Source organism: Rhinolophus ferrumequinum (genome assembly GCF_004115265.2).
Source record: "Rhinolophus ferrumequinum isolate MPI-CBG mRhiFer1 chromosome 15 unlocalized genomic scaffold, mRhiFer1_v1.p scaffold_54_arrow_ctg1_1, whole genome shotgun sequence".
Classification (NCBI taxonomy): domain Eukaryota; kingdom Metazoa; phylum Chordata; class Mammalia; order Chiroptera; family Rhinolophidae; genus Rhinolophus; species Rhinolophus ferrumequinum.
The window spans coordinates 13,436,422-13,453,399 of record NW_022680357.1 but is presented as its reverse complement, the minus strand read 5'-3'; the positions used below and the strand labels follow the sequence as shown (position 1 = coordinate 13,453,399).

The 16,978-nt window shown below is 54.7% G+C and overlaps 1 protein-coding gene across 5 annotated transcripts in view; it reads left to right on the top strand.

Annotated features, from left to right (window-relative positions):
* The window catches only part of MYH11 (myosin heavy chain 11), a 101,670-nt gene extending 85,410 nt beyond the window's left edge, over positions 1 to 16,260 (top strand). For 3 of the 5 annotated variants that reach the window (XM_033101994.1, XM_033101992.1, XM_033101993.1), the window contains 14 exons: positions 202 to 408; positions 1,835 to 1,939; positions 2,028 to 2,180; positions 2,398 to 2,646; positions 4,091 to 4,303; positions 4,627 to 4,839; positions 5,062 to 5,223; positions 5,586 to 5,714; positions 6,043 to 6,131; positions 6,561 to 6,684; positions 6,903 to 7,111; positions 8,005 to 8,113; positions 8,236 to 8,408; positions 15,540 to 16,260. In XM_033101994.1, coding sequence (XP_032957885.1) covers positions 202 to 408; positions 1,835 to 1,939; positions 2,028 to 2,180; positions 2,398 to 2,646; positions 4,091 to 4,303; positions 4,627 to 4,839; positions 5,062 to 5,223; positions 5,586 to 5,714; positions 6,043 to 6,131; positions 6,561 to 6,684; positions 6,903 to 7,111; positions 8,005 to 8,113; positions 8,236 to 8,408; positions 15,540 to 15,672 — 2,268 coding nt within the window. In that variant the 3' untranslated portion in view covers positions 15,673 to 16,260. Of the gene's footprint in view, positions 1 to 201; positions 409 to 1,834; positions 1,940 to 2,027; positions 2,181 to 2,397; positions 2,647 to 4,090; positions 4,304 to 4,626; positions 4,840 to 5,061; positions 5,224 to 5,585; positions 5,715 to 6,042; positions 6,132 to 6,560; positions 6,685 to 6,902; positions 7,112 to 8,004; positions 8,114 to 8,235; positions 8,409 to 12,745; positions 12,785 to 15,539 lie in introns of all 5 variants that reach the window. The other 2 variants (XM_033101996.1, XM_033101995.1) reach the window with 1 other exon arrangement.
* Positions 16,261 to 16,978: the final 718 nt, after the last annotated feature.

Sequence of the window (16,978 nt, the reverse complement as noted above, 5' to 3'; positions counted from 1 at the left end):
GGAATCCAGAAAGTCTCCCCGGTGACTCCGGGTTCCCCACCCCACTGTGCCCCTCCCCTGAGGCGAAGTGCACGGGTCCCTGGACCACCTGAGGGAGGGGAACGGACAGAGGGCAGATTCCCCGCCAGCGGAGGTTCCTACCTTACAGTGCCTTCCCGCCTCAGCTGTAATGCCTTCCCTCCCTTCTGCTTCTTCGGCCAGGCCAAGGCCAACCTCGACAAGAATAAGCAGACGCTGGAGAAGGAGAATGCAGACCTGGCGGGCGAGCTGCGGGTCCTGAGCCAGGCCAAGCAGGAGGTGGAGCACAAGAAGAAGAAGCTGGAGGTGCAGCTGCAGGAGCTGCAATCCAAGTGCAGCGATGGGGAGCGGGCCCGGGCCGAGCTCAACGACAAGGTCCATAAGCTGCAGGTGAGGAGGCGTCCCTGGCGCCCGTTCTGCGAGCCGTGCGGTGCTTCCCAGCCCACTAGAGCTGCTCTTGCATTCAAGCAAGTCGGTTTCCTCCACTGCCATCCTCCAGGAGGTGGCATGGTCCCTCTGTCCACTGTGACCTTGAAAAACCTTCATCTGTTCATTCAACAAGTATTTACTGAGCACCTGCTGTAGGCCAGACACCGTGTCTGATCCTGAGATACAACAGCAAAGAAGACACACTGTCCCTCCCCCAGAGCGCCAGCCTAGCGGAGGGAAAGACAGTAATAATCACACAGCAATGTACAGCGGTACTGGACAGGTGCAGCACACGCGCAGTGCAGTGTGTGTGAACAACAAGAGGGCCTGGCCTGCGGGAGGCGGAGTCAGGAGAGGCCTCCCTAGAAGGACGGACAGTCTGCCAGAGAAGCAGCCGACCCGGCAGAGGGCACAGCATGTGCAAAGGCCCAGTGGGAAGTTAGATCACGTCAGGCCAGTCAAGCTAGAATGCCCAGTTGGAAGCGGAAACTGGTACAAAATGGGACGAGAGACGCAGGCTGTGGCCCGACGACTCCGTGCCTTCGAGGCCTATTATGCCATGTATGTCAGTCTCTCCTCTGAGTGATGGGAAGCCATTGGTGGGTTTGAAGCTGGGGAATGACGTCGTCTATCTTTGGTCATGTAGCTTTGGCTAGACATTTGGCCCGACTTCCCATTCATGGGATGTGGCCATACTTTTGGTAAACATTTCATGTGCTCACAGCCTGGGATGAGAGGGCCGGGGAAGCGGTACGTCTGCACCTTCCCTATCAGTTGTGTGCAGGGCTGTGGCTGTCCTCACACAAGCAAGGCCCTGGAGTGGTGGCGTCAAGATCACTTAGGTCCTTACTGGACACGTGAAGAGGCAGATGGCGGGCTCGTATCTCCCCAAGGCCCTGCTCAGAGACACCAGGGGCTGGAGTGAAAAGCAGAGGAAACGGTAGAGGGCTCTGTACCTTGAGTGTCTGCATCTTTGGTTTTGGCCAGAGGCTCAGTGCAACGGCAAAGAGGACGGTGAGGGAGGGCGTGGTGGGAACAGGGCCCCCGGGCAGCCAAGGTGCCACCCGCAGCCACCTCCCTGGCTTTCGGGAGTCGGCCAGTCCAGAGCATCTTGCGGCGTCTGGACTGTCAGACCTGCTGCTCCAGCGGTGCCAACCTTGGCAAGGACCCAGGTTCAGGGCCCAGTTGATAAGAGTCTGGGGCTCTAACAGGTTCTTAGCACCAGGGATCCTAACGTGGAGGCGACGCACGTCCTTCCCGTGGGGGCCAGGCCCCATCAGGCCCCAGAGCTCACGGGTGCGTCTGTCAGCAGACACCGCAGGAGTAAAGAGGACCCTGGAACCTCGGTCCCGGAGGTTCCGACTAACCTGTCTCTCGGCCTCCTCAGAATGAAGTGGAGAGTGTGACCGCGATGCTCAACGAGGCGGAGGGCAAGGCCATCAAACTGGCCAAGGACGTGGCCACCCTGGGGTCCCAGCTCCAGGACACCCAGGTGGGTATCCTGTCACGTCACCCAGAGGGACCTGGGGTACTGCCTTCCTGGCGGTGGGTCCCTGGCACGTCACGTGTCCTTTCCGTAGGAGCTGCTTCAAGAAGAAACCCGGCAGAAGCTGAACGTGTCCACCAAGCTGCGCCAGCTGGAGGACGAGAGGACCAGCCTGCAGGAGCAGCTAGACGAGGAGACAGAGGCCAAGCAGAACCTGGAGCGCCACATCTCAACGCTAAACATCCAGGTGCTGGCTGAGCCCTCGCTTCCCTGGCGGAAGCCTCCAGGGGAGGTCAGGGACCCGAGGCTAAGCAGTGGGAGCGCGGGCGCCATGCTGCTTGGCTCCCCGGCTCCCCCTGCTGTTGAATTTCTTCAATGAGAAGGTGGTCAGCTTCTTGGGGTCTGGGGACACTGGGGAATCACTCCCTGCCCTCCTCACCCCACCCCGGTCCCGGCCATTTCAGCTCTCCGATTCCAAGAAGAAGCTGCAGGAGTTTGCCAGCACTGTGGAGTCCCTGGAAGAGGGCAAGAAGCGGTTCCAGAAGGAAATCGAGGGCCTCACCCAGCAGTACGAAGAGAAGGCAGCTGCTTATGACAAACTGGAAAAGACCAAGAACAGGCTTCAGCAGGAGCTGGACGACCTGGTCGTTGATTTGGACAACCAGCGGCAACTGGTGTCCAACCTGGAAAAGAAGCAGAAGAAGTTTGATCAGGTAGGAGCTGGGGGCGGGGGCTCTCCACCATTCTTGGAGGCTGGCGGGGTGGTCGGGGCTGACTGCTGTTGCATCCCGTCCCTGCTTTGCTGGAAGTGATGGAGGGAAGGCTAGCTTGCTTTGGGTGACGCTGAAACAAGGGCTCCCTAGGTCAGAGTGAGGCCAGTGGTAGTCCCGCTGGCTGTGATAAACGTTTCCAGGGGCCACCACTGCAAGGGCCATCTGCCAACCTTGTCATGCCTTAGTTTCTAGCCCCCAAAAGGAATAAGGCTTATGTGTTTATTTTCTTCACTCATTGAGTATTTAAATACCACTTGTCCATAATGTTTCATTACGAAAAATTGCCAGCACACAGTAAAGCTGAAAGAATCGCATGCCTGGATTTGATCATTAACACTTTACCATACTCACTTCATCACGTATTTATTTATAAAGATGAGTCATATCTGTCATCCGTATCTTATCTTTGGATGCCCTGCAAAGCAATTTGTAGACATCTTTCCCCCCTTGATACGTCAGCATTACACATTAGAGGTATATTTAAAACACAATTTTGCTTCGAGGATGAAATGCACAAATCTGAAGTGGACACCGAGTTCTGATAAATGCGTATATACCAGTATGACCCAAACCCCTAAATACCAACTTTTCATATATGTTACTCAGATTTAGTAAACATTGGTTTGCAAATGACTTGGGGTTAATCAATTTGGGGATTGTAGTGGGAGGTTTGGGGGGGCTCACTGCCCCCCCACCTGGATCCAGAGCACCCGGCTTCTGTACAGCACGCGGCCTGTTCCGTTCCACCAACCACCCCTTCTCTGTGCTGTCAGCTTGTCCTCACTACTTTTCACCTGCTGTTTCATTATCTGGTCAAGGTCTCCGGGCACTTTTACTGTTTTCCTATCACACGCAGGGTGGGGCTTGTGTGACGACTGCATTGTTTGGGAGCTCCTGTTCCTTACCTGTCTTTGCTGAATTCTGGAAGTCTGGCTTTCGGATATTCCAATACGTAATACACTGCTCTCTCTGAAGATGAGGTGGACGTCAGCATGGAGTGTTCTTTGAGCAGAGTGTGGGAGAGACATGCACACTCACCGTTTCCTGCTGTGGCTCACAGGCCACTTTTGGGATCTGGCTACTGTGGCCATGAAAGGAGAAAAGAATGAGTGGCCTCTGGTGGGATGAACGGTCACTTTGACCTCAGTAGCAGTATATTCTAACCACCATGGACAGCGTTCTTGGTTTTGAAGCTCAAAGATTCAGCAGATGCTGGCCTTGCAGGACCTGGGAGTCAGAAAGCAAGCTGACTATAAACGATTCCCATTGATTCTGACTGACTCACAGCTGCACCAGTGCAGTGGGACACGGGGCTTTGTGATGAAATGGGGCTGAACCGCAGGCATGCCTAAAGGTCACCTTTGGATTTTTTGTTGTGTTGTAGTTGTTGGCCGAGGAGAAAAACATCTCGTCCAAATATGCGGATGAGAGAGACAAGGCCGAGGCGGAAGCCAGGGAAAAGGAAACCAAGGCCTTGTCCCTGGCACGGGCCCTCGAGGAGGCCCTGGAAGCCAAAGAGGAACTCGAGAGGACCAACAAGATGCTCAAAGCCGAGATGGAGGACCTGGTTAGCTCCAAGGACGACGTCGGCAAGAACGTAAGTCGCTCTTCCTCCAGGTCTTTTCTCTGCTGTTTACCAGTCCATGGTGGGGGCGGTGGTGCTGGCTCGGGGCCTCTTTCGTGTTAAGTGATCATCAGGAATGGAAGGCAGTCGCCTGGGCTGGTGCAAAGGTGGGGCCTGGCTGGAGCAGCGGGTGGGGGTGGGGTCTGAGTCACGAGTTCTGAGAGGAAGGTGCTGGTCTCCATTCCTGGTCATACATCCTGCGGGGGGCAGAACCCATCTCCCTGACCTTAATGAGATAGAAGCCTGTCGGTGTGGGCTGCCGGACCATCTTCAGGAAGGCACCCCTCACGTAAAAGGTCCATGAGCTGGAGAAGTCCAAGCGGGCCCTGGAGACGCAGATGGAGGAGATGAAGACCCAGCTGGAAGAGCTGGAGGATGAGCTGCAGGCGACCGAAGACGCCAAGCTGCGGCTCGAGGTCAACATGCAGGCCCTCAAGGGCCAGTTCGAGCGCGACCTCCAGGCCCGGGATGAGCAGAATGAAGAGAAGAGGCGGCAGCTCCAGAGGCAGGTAATCCGTGTCGGGGGCATGGGGGGAACGGGGATGCCTGCTTTCCTTTCTTCCACCAATCCCTGGGCTCATGGAGACTGTTGTCTCACTTGCAACCGGGGTGAGGAAACCTGCCTGCAGGTGGGGTGCACACCGGGCGCTCAGTGAACGCTGGCGGGGGGGCAGGGGAAGGCCCAGCGCGGGGCGGCCCAGCCCGGCAGCACACATCTTGTCTTTGCTCAGCTCCATGAGTACGAGACGGAACTGGAAGACGAGCGGAAGCAACGCGCCCTGGCCGCTGCCGCCAAAAAGAAGCTGGAAGTGGACCTGAAGGACCTGGAGCTGCAGGCGGACTCGGCCATAAAGGGGAGGGAGGAAGCCATCAAGCAGCTACGCAAGTTACAGGTGGGTGACGCCTGGCGTAGGGTGCGAGCGATGCAGGGAGACACTGTCCCCAGTCAGGCCACAGGCCTCTCTCGGCCACCAGTGCCTGTTCAGCTGGGGTTTTCCACCACCACCGAGCTTCTGGTGGCTGTTTCCTGCCCTGGGGAGGGCACTGTTATCGCCAAGGCACTCAGGTCCCATCACCGTGTCTTAGATCTACTGGGCCCACCCAGAGTGGCACCTGGCCACCTGACGCTGAGGGCAGTGCCCATGCAACAGGGACTTCCGTGCAGTTAATTGTGGAAAATGCTAGGGGTTGGCATGGAAAGGTAACTTGGGTGCGTGAGGATATCTTAGCTTGTCCTTCCTGTTGACTCACGCAGGCTCAAATGAAGGACTTCCAGAGAGAGCTGGAAGATGCCCGTGCCTCCAGAGACGAGATCTTTGCCACGGCCAAGGAGAATGAGAAGAAAGCCAAGAGCTTAGAAGCAGATCTCATGCAGCTACAGGAGGTAAAGCCTTCTTCTCGCTACGAGAGCCCCCGAGGGGGCCAGCGTGGCCCCCGCCCTTGGCAGCACAGGTTGTGTGTGCATCCATCCACAGCCTGTGTTCTTTCATCCGTCCTTAGACCTCCGTGGTCGGGCATTGGAAGACACAAGCTTTTCTCCTCTGATGTGTCTGCAGGGCCTCCCCTGAGCTCAGAGGAGGTGCAGCATTTTGGAGGGTGGCTGTAGAGACTGCAGGGGGCCTGGTGACAGGAGGAGGTTGGCTTCTCGGGTAAGGCACAGCCGTCCCCTGGCAGACAACAGGTTTCCTTCCTCCCCACTCCCCACCATCCAGGATCTAGCCGCAGCTGAGAGGGCTCGCAAACAGGCAGACCTGGAGAAGGAGGAACTGGCTGAGGAGCTGGCCAGCAGTGTGTCAGGAAGGTAGGGAGCCACAGCGGGAGGGAGGGGGATCCTAGACTCAGATGCTGATGTAGAGGCAGCTGACAGGAGAGCCTCCCAGACCCGTTTTCATGCTGAAAGTGACAGAAGGTTCAGCTGAGCTTGTGGCAGGGCTCTCAGTGTGTCCATACCCTACTTGGAATGTGGCCAGTTTCACTGGTGGGGACGGGACAGCTGGGGATGTCAGAGAGGAGAGCTGGCCCTCATCCCAGGCCTGGCTTTGCTAAAACCCACTGGGTATGAGTCCCACTTCCCTGCTATGTGACTTTGGACAGGTCTCTCAGCCTCTCTGAGCCTCAGTTTCCTCAGTTATAAACGAGGACAACCCCGAGGTATTGCTCCTCCAAGGAGAGGGTGTTTTCTAAGCCGGTGGGAGGCTGGAGCCCTCAGACACGGCTGCATTTCCCTTAGGAACACACTTCAGGATGAGAAGCGCCGCCTGGAGGCCCGGATTGCGCAGCTGGAGGAAGAGCTGGAGGAAGAGCAAGGCAACATGGAAGCCATGAGTGACCGCGTCCGCAAGGCCACACAGCAGGTGGGGGCCAGAGCTGGGCAGGCTGCTGGGGTCCTGGGCCCCAGGGCAGCACCTGCCTCAGACCCACCCTGGAACAGGCTTTAGTTCAAAGCCCCACGCTGGTTCGGTGACATCATTGCAGGCTCCTGGGTGCAGAGGCTGACAAAGGCTGGGGTCATCTCACTGCACCCCCGGGCTTCCCTGCCCTCCACCTCACGACCATCCCCTTGCTTCCCCAGGCTGAGCAGCTCAGCAACGAGCTGGCCACAGAGCGCAGCGCGGCCCAGAAGAATGAGAGTGCACGGCAGCAGCTCGAGCGGCAGAACAAGGAGCTCCGGAGCAAGCTGCAGGAGATGGAGGGGGCCGTCAAGTCCAAATTCAAGTCTACCATCGCAGCGCTGGAGGCCAAGATCGCACAGCTGGAGGAGCAGGTCGAGCAGGAGGCCAGGTACGGGGGGATGCGGGCTCCAGTGCCAGCCTGCTTGCCCGTGAGCGGTGTGGTGTCCGGGGTCTGTGGGCCTCTCCGGGTATCAGTTCTGCCTGTGAGGTAAGCTCAGTGGTTCCCGGGCTGCAGCCGTGCCGGAAGAACTGAGAACACAGGCTGTGCCTGGCCCCGGCCCCGAGTGAGCCCTGGAAATGCCCACTGTTCTCCTAAGTAGCCCGAGTCCTCAGTGACACCAGCCAGCCTGCCCGGGAGCACACGTGGCTCTTCCTAACCTATGTTTGCAGGACGTCATGTTAATTCCACAAAACGTCCAAATAGCACCCCATGCAGCACGCACAACTATGGGAAGGCTCTTCATGTTAGTGACAGGGCGACCAAGCTGTAAGTTCACAGCACATTTGTGACCATCACACTGGAAGGATTCTGACCCATTCTTGTTTGTTTGGTAGTGGCTGTAGTGACAACTCGTTATTCACAACTTGTACAATTCAATGGCTTTTAGTATATTCACAGATAGGTCCACCCTCACCAGTCAACTCGAGAACATTTTCATCAGCTCGTAAGAAACTGTGCCCCTCAGCCTCACCCTCTATGCCCCCTAAACACCCACCGCTCGCTCTTCTTGTGAATCCTGGACCTCACTTAAGTGAGTATGTGGACTCACTTAATCTGAGGCCCCGTGACTGGCTCCTCTTGCTAAGCACGTGTCCAGGGTTCACCCACGATTCAATGGCGCTCCGTTTGGGACCGAGTCCTGTTCTGCTATTGGACAGATTCTAGGGATGAGCCCCAACTGGGGGCTCAGGGAAAGTGCCCACAGTGGGCCAGATGCCGGTCGGGTTTACATACCGACTGCGCAGAAGCCATCCTCTTCCTCCCCCGCCCCGTGTGCGCAGAGAGAAACTGGCAGCTGCCAAGTCCCTGAAGCAGAAAGACAAGAAGCTAAAGGAAGTCCTGCTACAGGTGGAGGATGAACGCAAGGCGGCTGAGCAGTACAAGGAGCAGGTATGTGGCCACCGTGGGCCCCCTGGCCTCCCAGGACCCCTGGCCCTCTCCCGGCCCCCCAGGACACCCCAACCCTCCCCTGGCACCCCAAAACCCCCTGACCCTGGGCCTCTCCTTGACAGGCAGAGAAAGGAAACACAAAGGTCAAGCAACTCAAGAGGCAGCTGGAAGAGGCAGAGGAGGAGTCACAGCGAATCAATGCCAACCGCAGGAAGCTGCAGCGGGAGCTGGACGAGGCCACCGAGAGCAACGAGGCCATGGGCCGGGAGATGACAGCGCTCAAGAGCAAGCTCAGGTGAGGTGGGGGCTGCTCAGGCCCCCGAGATGCCCCCAGTGACTCGGTATCGATGCAGAAGGCACCCTGCCCCAGGCCCTGGCTTCCTGCGGGGCTCTTCCCACAATCACAGTGCAGTGTCCAGGCCCTGCCTGAGGGGCTCCCCTTCTCGTCCCAATGACCCTCCTGGGGCGGAGGAGGAGGGAGAGGCCGTGTCCCAGCTCCTGAAACCTCTTCTTCATTGCATCGCCGACAACTGCAAACCCCATTCTCTCCTGAATATTTACTGGCCTTTCTCTTCACCAGCGTTCTCGAACTCAGGGGTTCTCGGCCCTATTGGGGTTTGGGGCTGGATAAGTCTGGTCTTACCACAGGGCCTGGCCTGGGCACCGTAGGATGCGAGCAGCATCCCTGGCCACCCACAGCTACCGTGGCACTCCCCCGCCCTGGTGACAACCTAAAATATCCCCAGACATTGCCAGATGTCCCCTGGGGGTACAGTCACCCAGGGTTGAGAACCTCTGCCCTAAATGGGGCTGTTCTCTCTCCCTCACCCCCTGTACCTCTGGGTTTGAAGGTATGTAGGTGACCACCCTGCTCCTTGGGGTTCCCGCCCACCCCTCTGTCCACCTGGGTCCCGGTCCATTCTCTCACCCCTCCAGCCTCTCACGTCCTTGACCTTCTCTCCTCCATGGTCCTGCCACTCCACAGGCATCACCAGTAACTCGAAGCCCTATTATGACCAGCAGGCATGGCACCATCTGCCCCTGGCACCTTGCTGTCTGCAGCCCATGCTCAGAGGTTGCCAGCAGCCTTTCAGACATCCTCAGTACCCTGGGCCAGGCCCTGCTCTTGCTTTGTTGTACTCACTTGGTGAAAACACAACCCAAATTGTACCCAACTTTCCACCTTCTGCAGCTCAAAGTAGTGTGAGAAAAGCCATCAGCCATGCTGCCACGTCCCGCTGCAAGTTCTCGATGGCTAACGCCGAGTGGCCCCCACGGAGGGTTCCCTGCACCTCAGTCTCCCCCCGAGACGCCTTTTTACTTTCTCCCAAAACTTACTACCCTCACCCACCCTACTCTCAGCTGATGACCTTACTTCCTATCTACCAGGACAAATAGAAACTGTCGTGAAGCGTAAACAAGCTCCCACTTCCCCGTCGACCTCCCTGTGTCTGTGCTCACTTCTGCTTTTCCCATTTCTGTGCTGAACTGTCCCCTTCATCAGTCCGCCCCCTCTCGTTTACTCAAGGACGTTGCTCCAGAAATTCTTTCCTTGGTCCTATGGACGGTTTCCCTGTCAGTCACTGCCCCAGCTGGGAACACCGCGTAGCCCCCGCCCCCGCTGCCCTTGACCACACACCCGCTACCCCTCTGGTCAGTCCTCGGTCCTCACCTGACTTGGGCGCCCGCCCTGTGCTCCAGCCCATCACTCCTCCTCGCTGGACTTTCTCCACTGGGCTTCCCAGACACCAGCCTCAGCTGGTTTCATCCTACCTTTCTGGCTGCTCGCTGCTTCTCCTCTGCCGGGTCCCTCCTCTCAAAGCCCGCTTGCCACTGTCCTGCCCCTGGAGGCCATCTTGGTTCTCTTCTTGGCCATCTGGCTCACTTCCCCCTCGGTGATCTCAGCCAGCCTTGGGGCTTTAGAATCCCATTTCCATCTAGTGAGTTCTTAGTTTCTTCCTGGAACTCCAGACCCTGCCTGACATTCCCACGAGATGCCTTAATAGGCAGCTCACACCTTATACACCCCAACCTGACTCCTGACTGAACCCCTTCTTACCAGCTCCTCTCCCAGTCCTTCCCAGCTCAGCAAATGGAATAAAGCTGCCATTAGCCAAGGCCGCAAACTTTGTGGTCATTATTTTTCTCCCTCATGCCCTACATCCAATCTTGCAAAATCTGGTCAGCTCACTTAAAAATACTACACATCCAGAATCCAACCACTTCTTGCCACCCTGGTCCAAGCCCCCCTCTCCTCCCATCCAGATCACTTTTGCAGGCTCCTCATGGGCCTCCCTGCTTCCATGCTGGCCCCCCCTTAAAGTCTGTTCTCAACACAGCAGCTGGAGGAACTCTGCTTCAATGGAGTTGGATCACGTCCCTCCTTTGCTTGGAACCCTCCTATGGCTTCCGCCTCACTCGGAGCCAAAGCAGCGTCCTTACCCTGGTTGCTTCCGCTAGGCCCTTCACGATCTGTCCATTGCCTCCTAAATTCCCCGTTGGCCTCTTCCCACACCACCTCAGGGCCTTTGCACTGGCTGCCCCTCTGCCTGGAATGCTCTTCCCACACCGCCTCAGGGCCTTTGCACTGGCTGCCCCTCTGCCTGGAATGCTCTTCCCCCAGCTATCTGCATAGCTGACTCGCCTTCAGATGTTGACTCATCTCTGTTACCCTAAAATGCCCAGCCTCACTCCCTACAGTTCTCCTTACACACCTGTCAGCATGTAACCTGCTGTTTGTTTATTTCAGTCACAATCTGTCTCCACTTGGGCCTGCAAGGCCATGCGCACAGAGGTCTTACCTGATTATTCATCCCCAGTGTCTGGGGTAGTGCTGGGCGTAGAGTAACCTTCAGTCATTGAGTTAGAGATGATGTTTCTCCACCTCAGTCCTTCTCAATCAACTTGACCATTCTGCCTTAGCCTCTTAGTACCTGCGCTCTTGTTAACTTGACCTTTTCTTTGAAATTACAGTGGTACCTCGGTTTTCGAATGTAATCCGTTCTGAAAGACCGTTTGAGTTCTGAAACATTCGAAAACCGAGGCCGTTTCCCCATAGAAAGTAACGCAAAATGAACTAATCCATTCTAGACCTTTAAAATAAACCCCTAAAACTGCAAATTCAGCATGAAGTTTCCTATCTAATGATACCATAGATCCATTACATTTACGGCGTGCGTAAACCGAAATGTTTGTCAACGGAGACGTTCGAAAACAGAGGTACCACTGTCACTGTTAATGACACAGTGCCATCTCCATTGTTAAACCATCACCTGCATCAACAGGTCCCCGCAAAATCACAGTGAAATCAGTGAGTTGTAGCTATCGTGGCCACAAACTGATGACGCTCAGCTGAAGGCCTACTTCTGTTAAAAAGGCAGTGACGAAACACGTTAGCACCAAGCAGACTTTCTCTGACACAGTCAGACATTTAAAGAGTCAACAAGGGAACACCTTTCTCACTGTGCACTCAGTTCCCCCAGGGCCCCTCTGAACTCACCTGGTACGTACGCTGCGGCTGTGAGACCCCTGTGAGACAAGTGGGAGCCCAAACCCCTTTCAGAAGCGGGGAGACAGCAGCTGGTTCAGGGTACCGGCATTCAGGGAGGAGCCCCCAGTCCCAGCATGATGAGAGGCTTGTGGGCCCTGGCGAGAATGGGGACCAGGCCTAACTGCTCAGGTCCAGCAGGGGCCTGGGAGCGATCCCCAGGCTGGACTATCGGGACGAGAGCTGCTCTGGCCACGAGAACCCCCAGCTACGCTCTGTTGGTGACGACTCCGCCCCTCCTCGGTGGCTGGGCTGCGTGGTGAAGCAGCCACTCCAGCTCTCATCCCTTTGCTGTCACTGCTCCCTTTTCTTGGGGTATGCTGAACGTCCCCCGTGGGTTCTGCCTCACACAACTGACCCTCCTGAGGCCATACAGGCCAGTACGGAAGGAACCGTTTTTTAGTCCTAACGTGAACATACACAACATAGGCTGTGCCTTTTCTTCCTGCTCTGCGTCTTCTAGATATACAAGAACCTGAAATCATGCATAGATTTTCCTCAAAACAGATCTCTGAGTGAGGTTGACAGGCCTAGCCAGCTCCTCAGAACAAGGAATTGCAAAGCAGCTTTCAGTTTTATCAACCAGATGCATCTCCACACAAGCCCTCCTTCGAGCCTGACCAGTGCCCCCTTCCTGTGCCACATTGCTGGTCATCTCCAACATGAGATGCCACAGGCCGTCCACCTCTACCTTCTTGCTATAGGGAGGAAGACTCAGTAATAATAAAGGGAGATTTTCAACAGCTTCTTTGCCTGGACCTTTCAGGTTCTGTCCCCACGGGGGTCTTTGAACTAGCGTCCTCAAATGCCTTCACCTTCCTGAACAGGTCCACCTAATGGGAGGAAGCCACCTGCACTCTTAAAAGAGGCTCAGAAGGACAGACATTGCTTTGTGATTGAAAAAAAGCAGCCTGTCCTTTTCTGTGCCAGCCTCTCTAAGAGCTCTGGGCTTCAGGTGCTTCGCTAGAAGGTTGACTTAAAAGTGCCTGTAATTATTTAATAGAAGCAAATGCCTTTCAGGATTGAAAAGGTGCCTAAGTGGGCTCCCGATGGTAACCACCAGGGACTCTCTCTCTCTGTTTCAGAGGCCCCCTCCCCCAGGAAACTCCGCAATGACTCACCAGGTATCATGCCTTCAGCTTCGCAGCTCATGTGTGTCACACTCAGTTTCCATGTCCTTTCTGCTCATCGCGCCCTCCCTGTCCCCTTTTCTTGGCCCTTGCAAATTTCTGTGAGATTCCTGCAAAATCTGGAGGCTTGGACATCTTAGTTCAAAACTCTTTCATCACAACCAAGATCAACACCAGATGACCTCATGTCTTGACCCATTTTCCTTCTCCACTTCTGCTTTGGCATGACATGGCACCAAATGTGTCCCTGTCACACCACATGCTGACGAGAGTGTACAGGCTGTGTGTGTGTCACTTGGATTGTTCTGACCTGCATAAGAACCTCTTTTTTCTTACACTGCCGGCCCCTCGGTTGTGCTGTCCCCCAGGTCGGGCTGAGACATGCGCTGAAAGGTTGTAACAACTCTGCTCTAGGTTTATTCCTGCAAAATGGCTTCAGTCTGGCTGGTCTAGTTCACTAATCAGAATGAACAAAGCACGGGTTCATGGTACCACAGCCCAGGAACTTGTCCACCTACGGGTTGAGCATTCACAATCTTGTCTGCAAAGAAAATAAGCCCTCACCACGATGTCTTACAAGTGGAAGGGCTGGCTGCGAGGCTTCAGCAAGGCCGAGCTGCTCACTGCATTTTCAGCACACAAGGGTGGACACCGGCCCCCACACACAGCCAAGCACAGTCCTGGCCTTTCCCAGAAATCTCACGGGCACGTATTCACGGATTGGGGAACGGATAACCAAGACTGTAGGAAGCACATGGGGCCCTTCTCAGACAGAGATAAGAGGTCTCGACTTCTCTGGGATTCTAACAACTTTTTCCTGTGTAAAGTTAGGCAACTGGGGCCTGGTTTTCCTCTCATCCTCAAGAGGCCAGGCAAGCCCTGGCTTGTATCTGCCTTCTCTTTTCAAGAATCTCAGCTTTGCTGTTGCTACCCAAATCCTTAAAGCTGGATGAGGTCTTGGCAGGAGCTTTCAGCCTTTAAGGCACAGAGCTTTCAAGCAGCTGTCATGCCAATAGCTGAATTCTAGGGCTGGCTGGAGCCTGGGACCCACCAGTTAATGGGGAACCCAGTCCCTATGAAGCAAGAGGTGCTCATACCTGGTGTGCCAGCAGCACCTTTGATAAGCTGAGTCCACAAGTAGAATCCAAATTCTCTAGGATCAGAGCCTTTCAGAAAATCTTAGGTGGGGTCTCCTACTTCCTGGAACAGATAGAGCCAGTGTCAACCTTTGCCTAGGATTTGAAACCACTCATTCAAGAGACACCTGAACCAGGACAAAGAGGCTTGCAGGACTGCAGCCTAAACAGGGGACTTACAGTGACCCAGGGCACGGTTTCCTTTTGAAATCGAGGGAGCACTTTTGCCAATGAAAAGCTCCTAGCCAGTTTCAGGGGACGGGGGGGGGGGGGGGGGGGGGGGGGCGCACAAAGAGAGTGCCTGGAGCCTGGAAGCACAGGTGAGGCACTGGGTCCTGGCCCCAGGCCGTCCCGTGGAGTTTGAACCTGGACAGGAGAAGCAGGACGGGGCGCCTGCTTTGCTGCTGCTCCCACTGGACCCTGGGACCCTGCTCTGACCCAGACTCTTCAAAAACACAACATCACAGAAAAAAGACTTCTAAGGTCACTGCTTGAGAGTGATGGGAAATTAGTTCTAAGGGAGCCAGAGGCCTAGAAGCTCCCCTGACGTGCGAGAGGCTGGGAGTGGCTACAACCTTAAGGATTTATTCCTCATCCCTGTCCCTCGGGAATACGATCCACCACCCCTGGTGGGTTTTTCCCACCCTTGGATTGCAGTCCTGTTGGGATTCCCCTTTCCAGCCGTCAGGACCCTCTGGGCCTTGCTTCTGCCTCTAGTCTTACCTGTCCGAGCTGTCCCCTTTGACTAAAGTATTGATAACTGGGATGGGCTCACCTTCCTGGCTTTTCTGTCCAGCCTTTGTGTGGTCAAGTGGGTCTTTTACAAAAAGTCTGCCTGGCCCGCCCCACCCAAAGCCTCACTCCAGGTGGGCAGGGTCATCTGAGGGTAACTCAGGTGACAACTCAGGGCATCCGGCAGGACAGAGAAGAGGCGATGGGAGCGGTAAGGACAGAATGGGGTGTCCTACAAGCTGGAGCTAAACTACATCTTGGATTAACACGTCCAACTTACTGTTCTAACCAATATTCACTGAACACCTATTGTAAGCCATGCATGGTGGCTGCCACGGTGAACAAAACACAAACAAGACTTCGCTTTGGGGGAGCTCAGTCCAAGAATTCTGCTCCCCAAAAGCAGGGGGCTGTGTGTGGCCTTTAACCAGAGAACAGCCTCCTGGCATCTACGCAGGGCTGCCCGTGACCTTCACTTTCACTTTCACCTTTTCCCAATTTCCGCAAACCCTTCCCTGTCTTTCCTTCTAAACGTGAGGCACAAGAGGAGACCATGACAATTCTCCTTCATACCTGCCCCACGGGTGTGAATAAACCCATGGGGACGCGGTCACCGCGGCAGACCAAGAACCCTGTGTACCATCAAATGACCAGCCAGACGTTTTTTAAAGCAGATGGTTCTGCCTTGAAAAACCTACTTGCCCGCCATTCCGGCCAATCAAATGTAAAACTGTACCTTGAAACTGGTCAGGATCTGTAGACTTCAACCTCAATTTCTGTCTCATTTGAGTCTGTTTTTTGTTCCTGCTAAAAAAAAATCTCTCCCGACCTTGAGGGAGGTTTCTGTACTAAAGAAATGTGTGTTTTCTTAAAACCCACAGGCGAGGAAACGAGACCTCTTTTGTTCCCGCTAGAAGGTCTGGAGGACGTAGAATTATTGAAAATGCGGACGGTTCTGATGAGGAAATGGACGCCCGCGATGCAGACTTCAACGGAACCAAAGCCAGTGAATAGACAACTTGCTGAAAACGGAACAAAACACCCAGTGGACTCTGCTTAGCACTGTCTGAACCCATTGTCCAATGGCAGATATCACCGACACCCCTCACAATGGACATGAAACCCACCACCCTGGGTCCAGGGTATCAATCCAAGTGTTGAATGATGGACCCGATGAGACAAACCAACAGAAGACACACACACCCACGCCCCCTCGTATCAATGAATTTTGTGCAGAGATGTTGAGTTTTTAGAAAAATAGATCCACGGTAACTTAATCACTGGCAACTTAGTTGACATAAAATGGGGAGAAAGCCACCCAAATGGGTGCCACTGCCCCCCACCCCCATTCCCAAGCCATTCCCTGACCTGTGTACCCTTCCAACGCCGTTCGGTAGGTCTTTGTTTGCAAACTCTTTCCTGGTCCTGGTTACCACACGTCAGATGCACAGTTCACGGAGACCCAAGTGCCTTCTGTAGTCGCCTGAATTAAAAAGGAGACACTGCTCGAACGGCTAAGAGCAGGAGCGTCACACTGTTTTCTATGCACTCCGACTGTACTTAAGGACACCCTCACTAATAAAAGGTTGTAAGTCACGAGAACGTACTTGACTCTTCTGTTGTTGTCTGGAGTGCAAACAGCATGGGGCAACACGCTCGTTGGATCCTCACAACGACCCTAAGCAGCCAGGCTTACCTCATACATGGGGAAACTGAGGCCTAGGGAGGTGGAGCACATTAACTGCTCAAGTTCCCACCTGGCATAAACACACAGAGATGCAAAGTGAGTCTGCGTGAGAGGCTTGCCCAACCAGGAGGTGGGCAGCTCTAGGCTCGGGAGGACGAACATGACTGGAAGAACATCTTTATCAGCAAAAATCAGTACGTATAGGATGCGAAGAATACAACATTTCCTTGAATGTTTAAATTAAAACAAAAGACTTTGCCCAGCAGGAGTCAACAAACGTTTTCCTGTCAAGGCCAGGAAGTAAATATTTTACTTCACACATGGTCTCTGTCACAGATTCATTGTTTCTATTCTTTTAAACCACCCTTTAAAACACAAAAAACCCCTCACAAAAACCATTCTTAGCATGAGGGCCCTACAAAACCAGGCCGTGACCCTTTCCTTCCTCAGCTTGAGTGTCTAGACAGAGATGCCTTGCAAAGGTTCATTCAACACAAACAATTCCATATGTTGACTCCGTGGGGTCAAATGGATTTGAAAAGAGGAAACTTCGAAACTGAGAAGACTCAGCCGAATGACTAAATGCTAGTATATCTTGAACCACACACACGTATCCCAAATACAGTTCTAAGG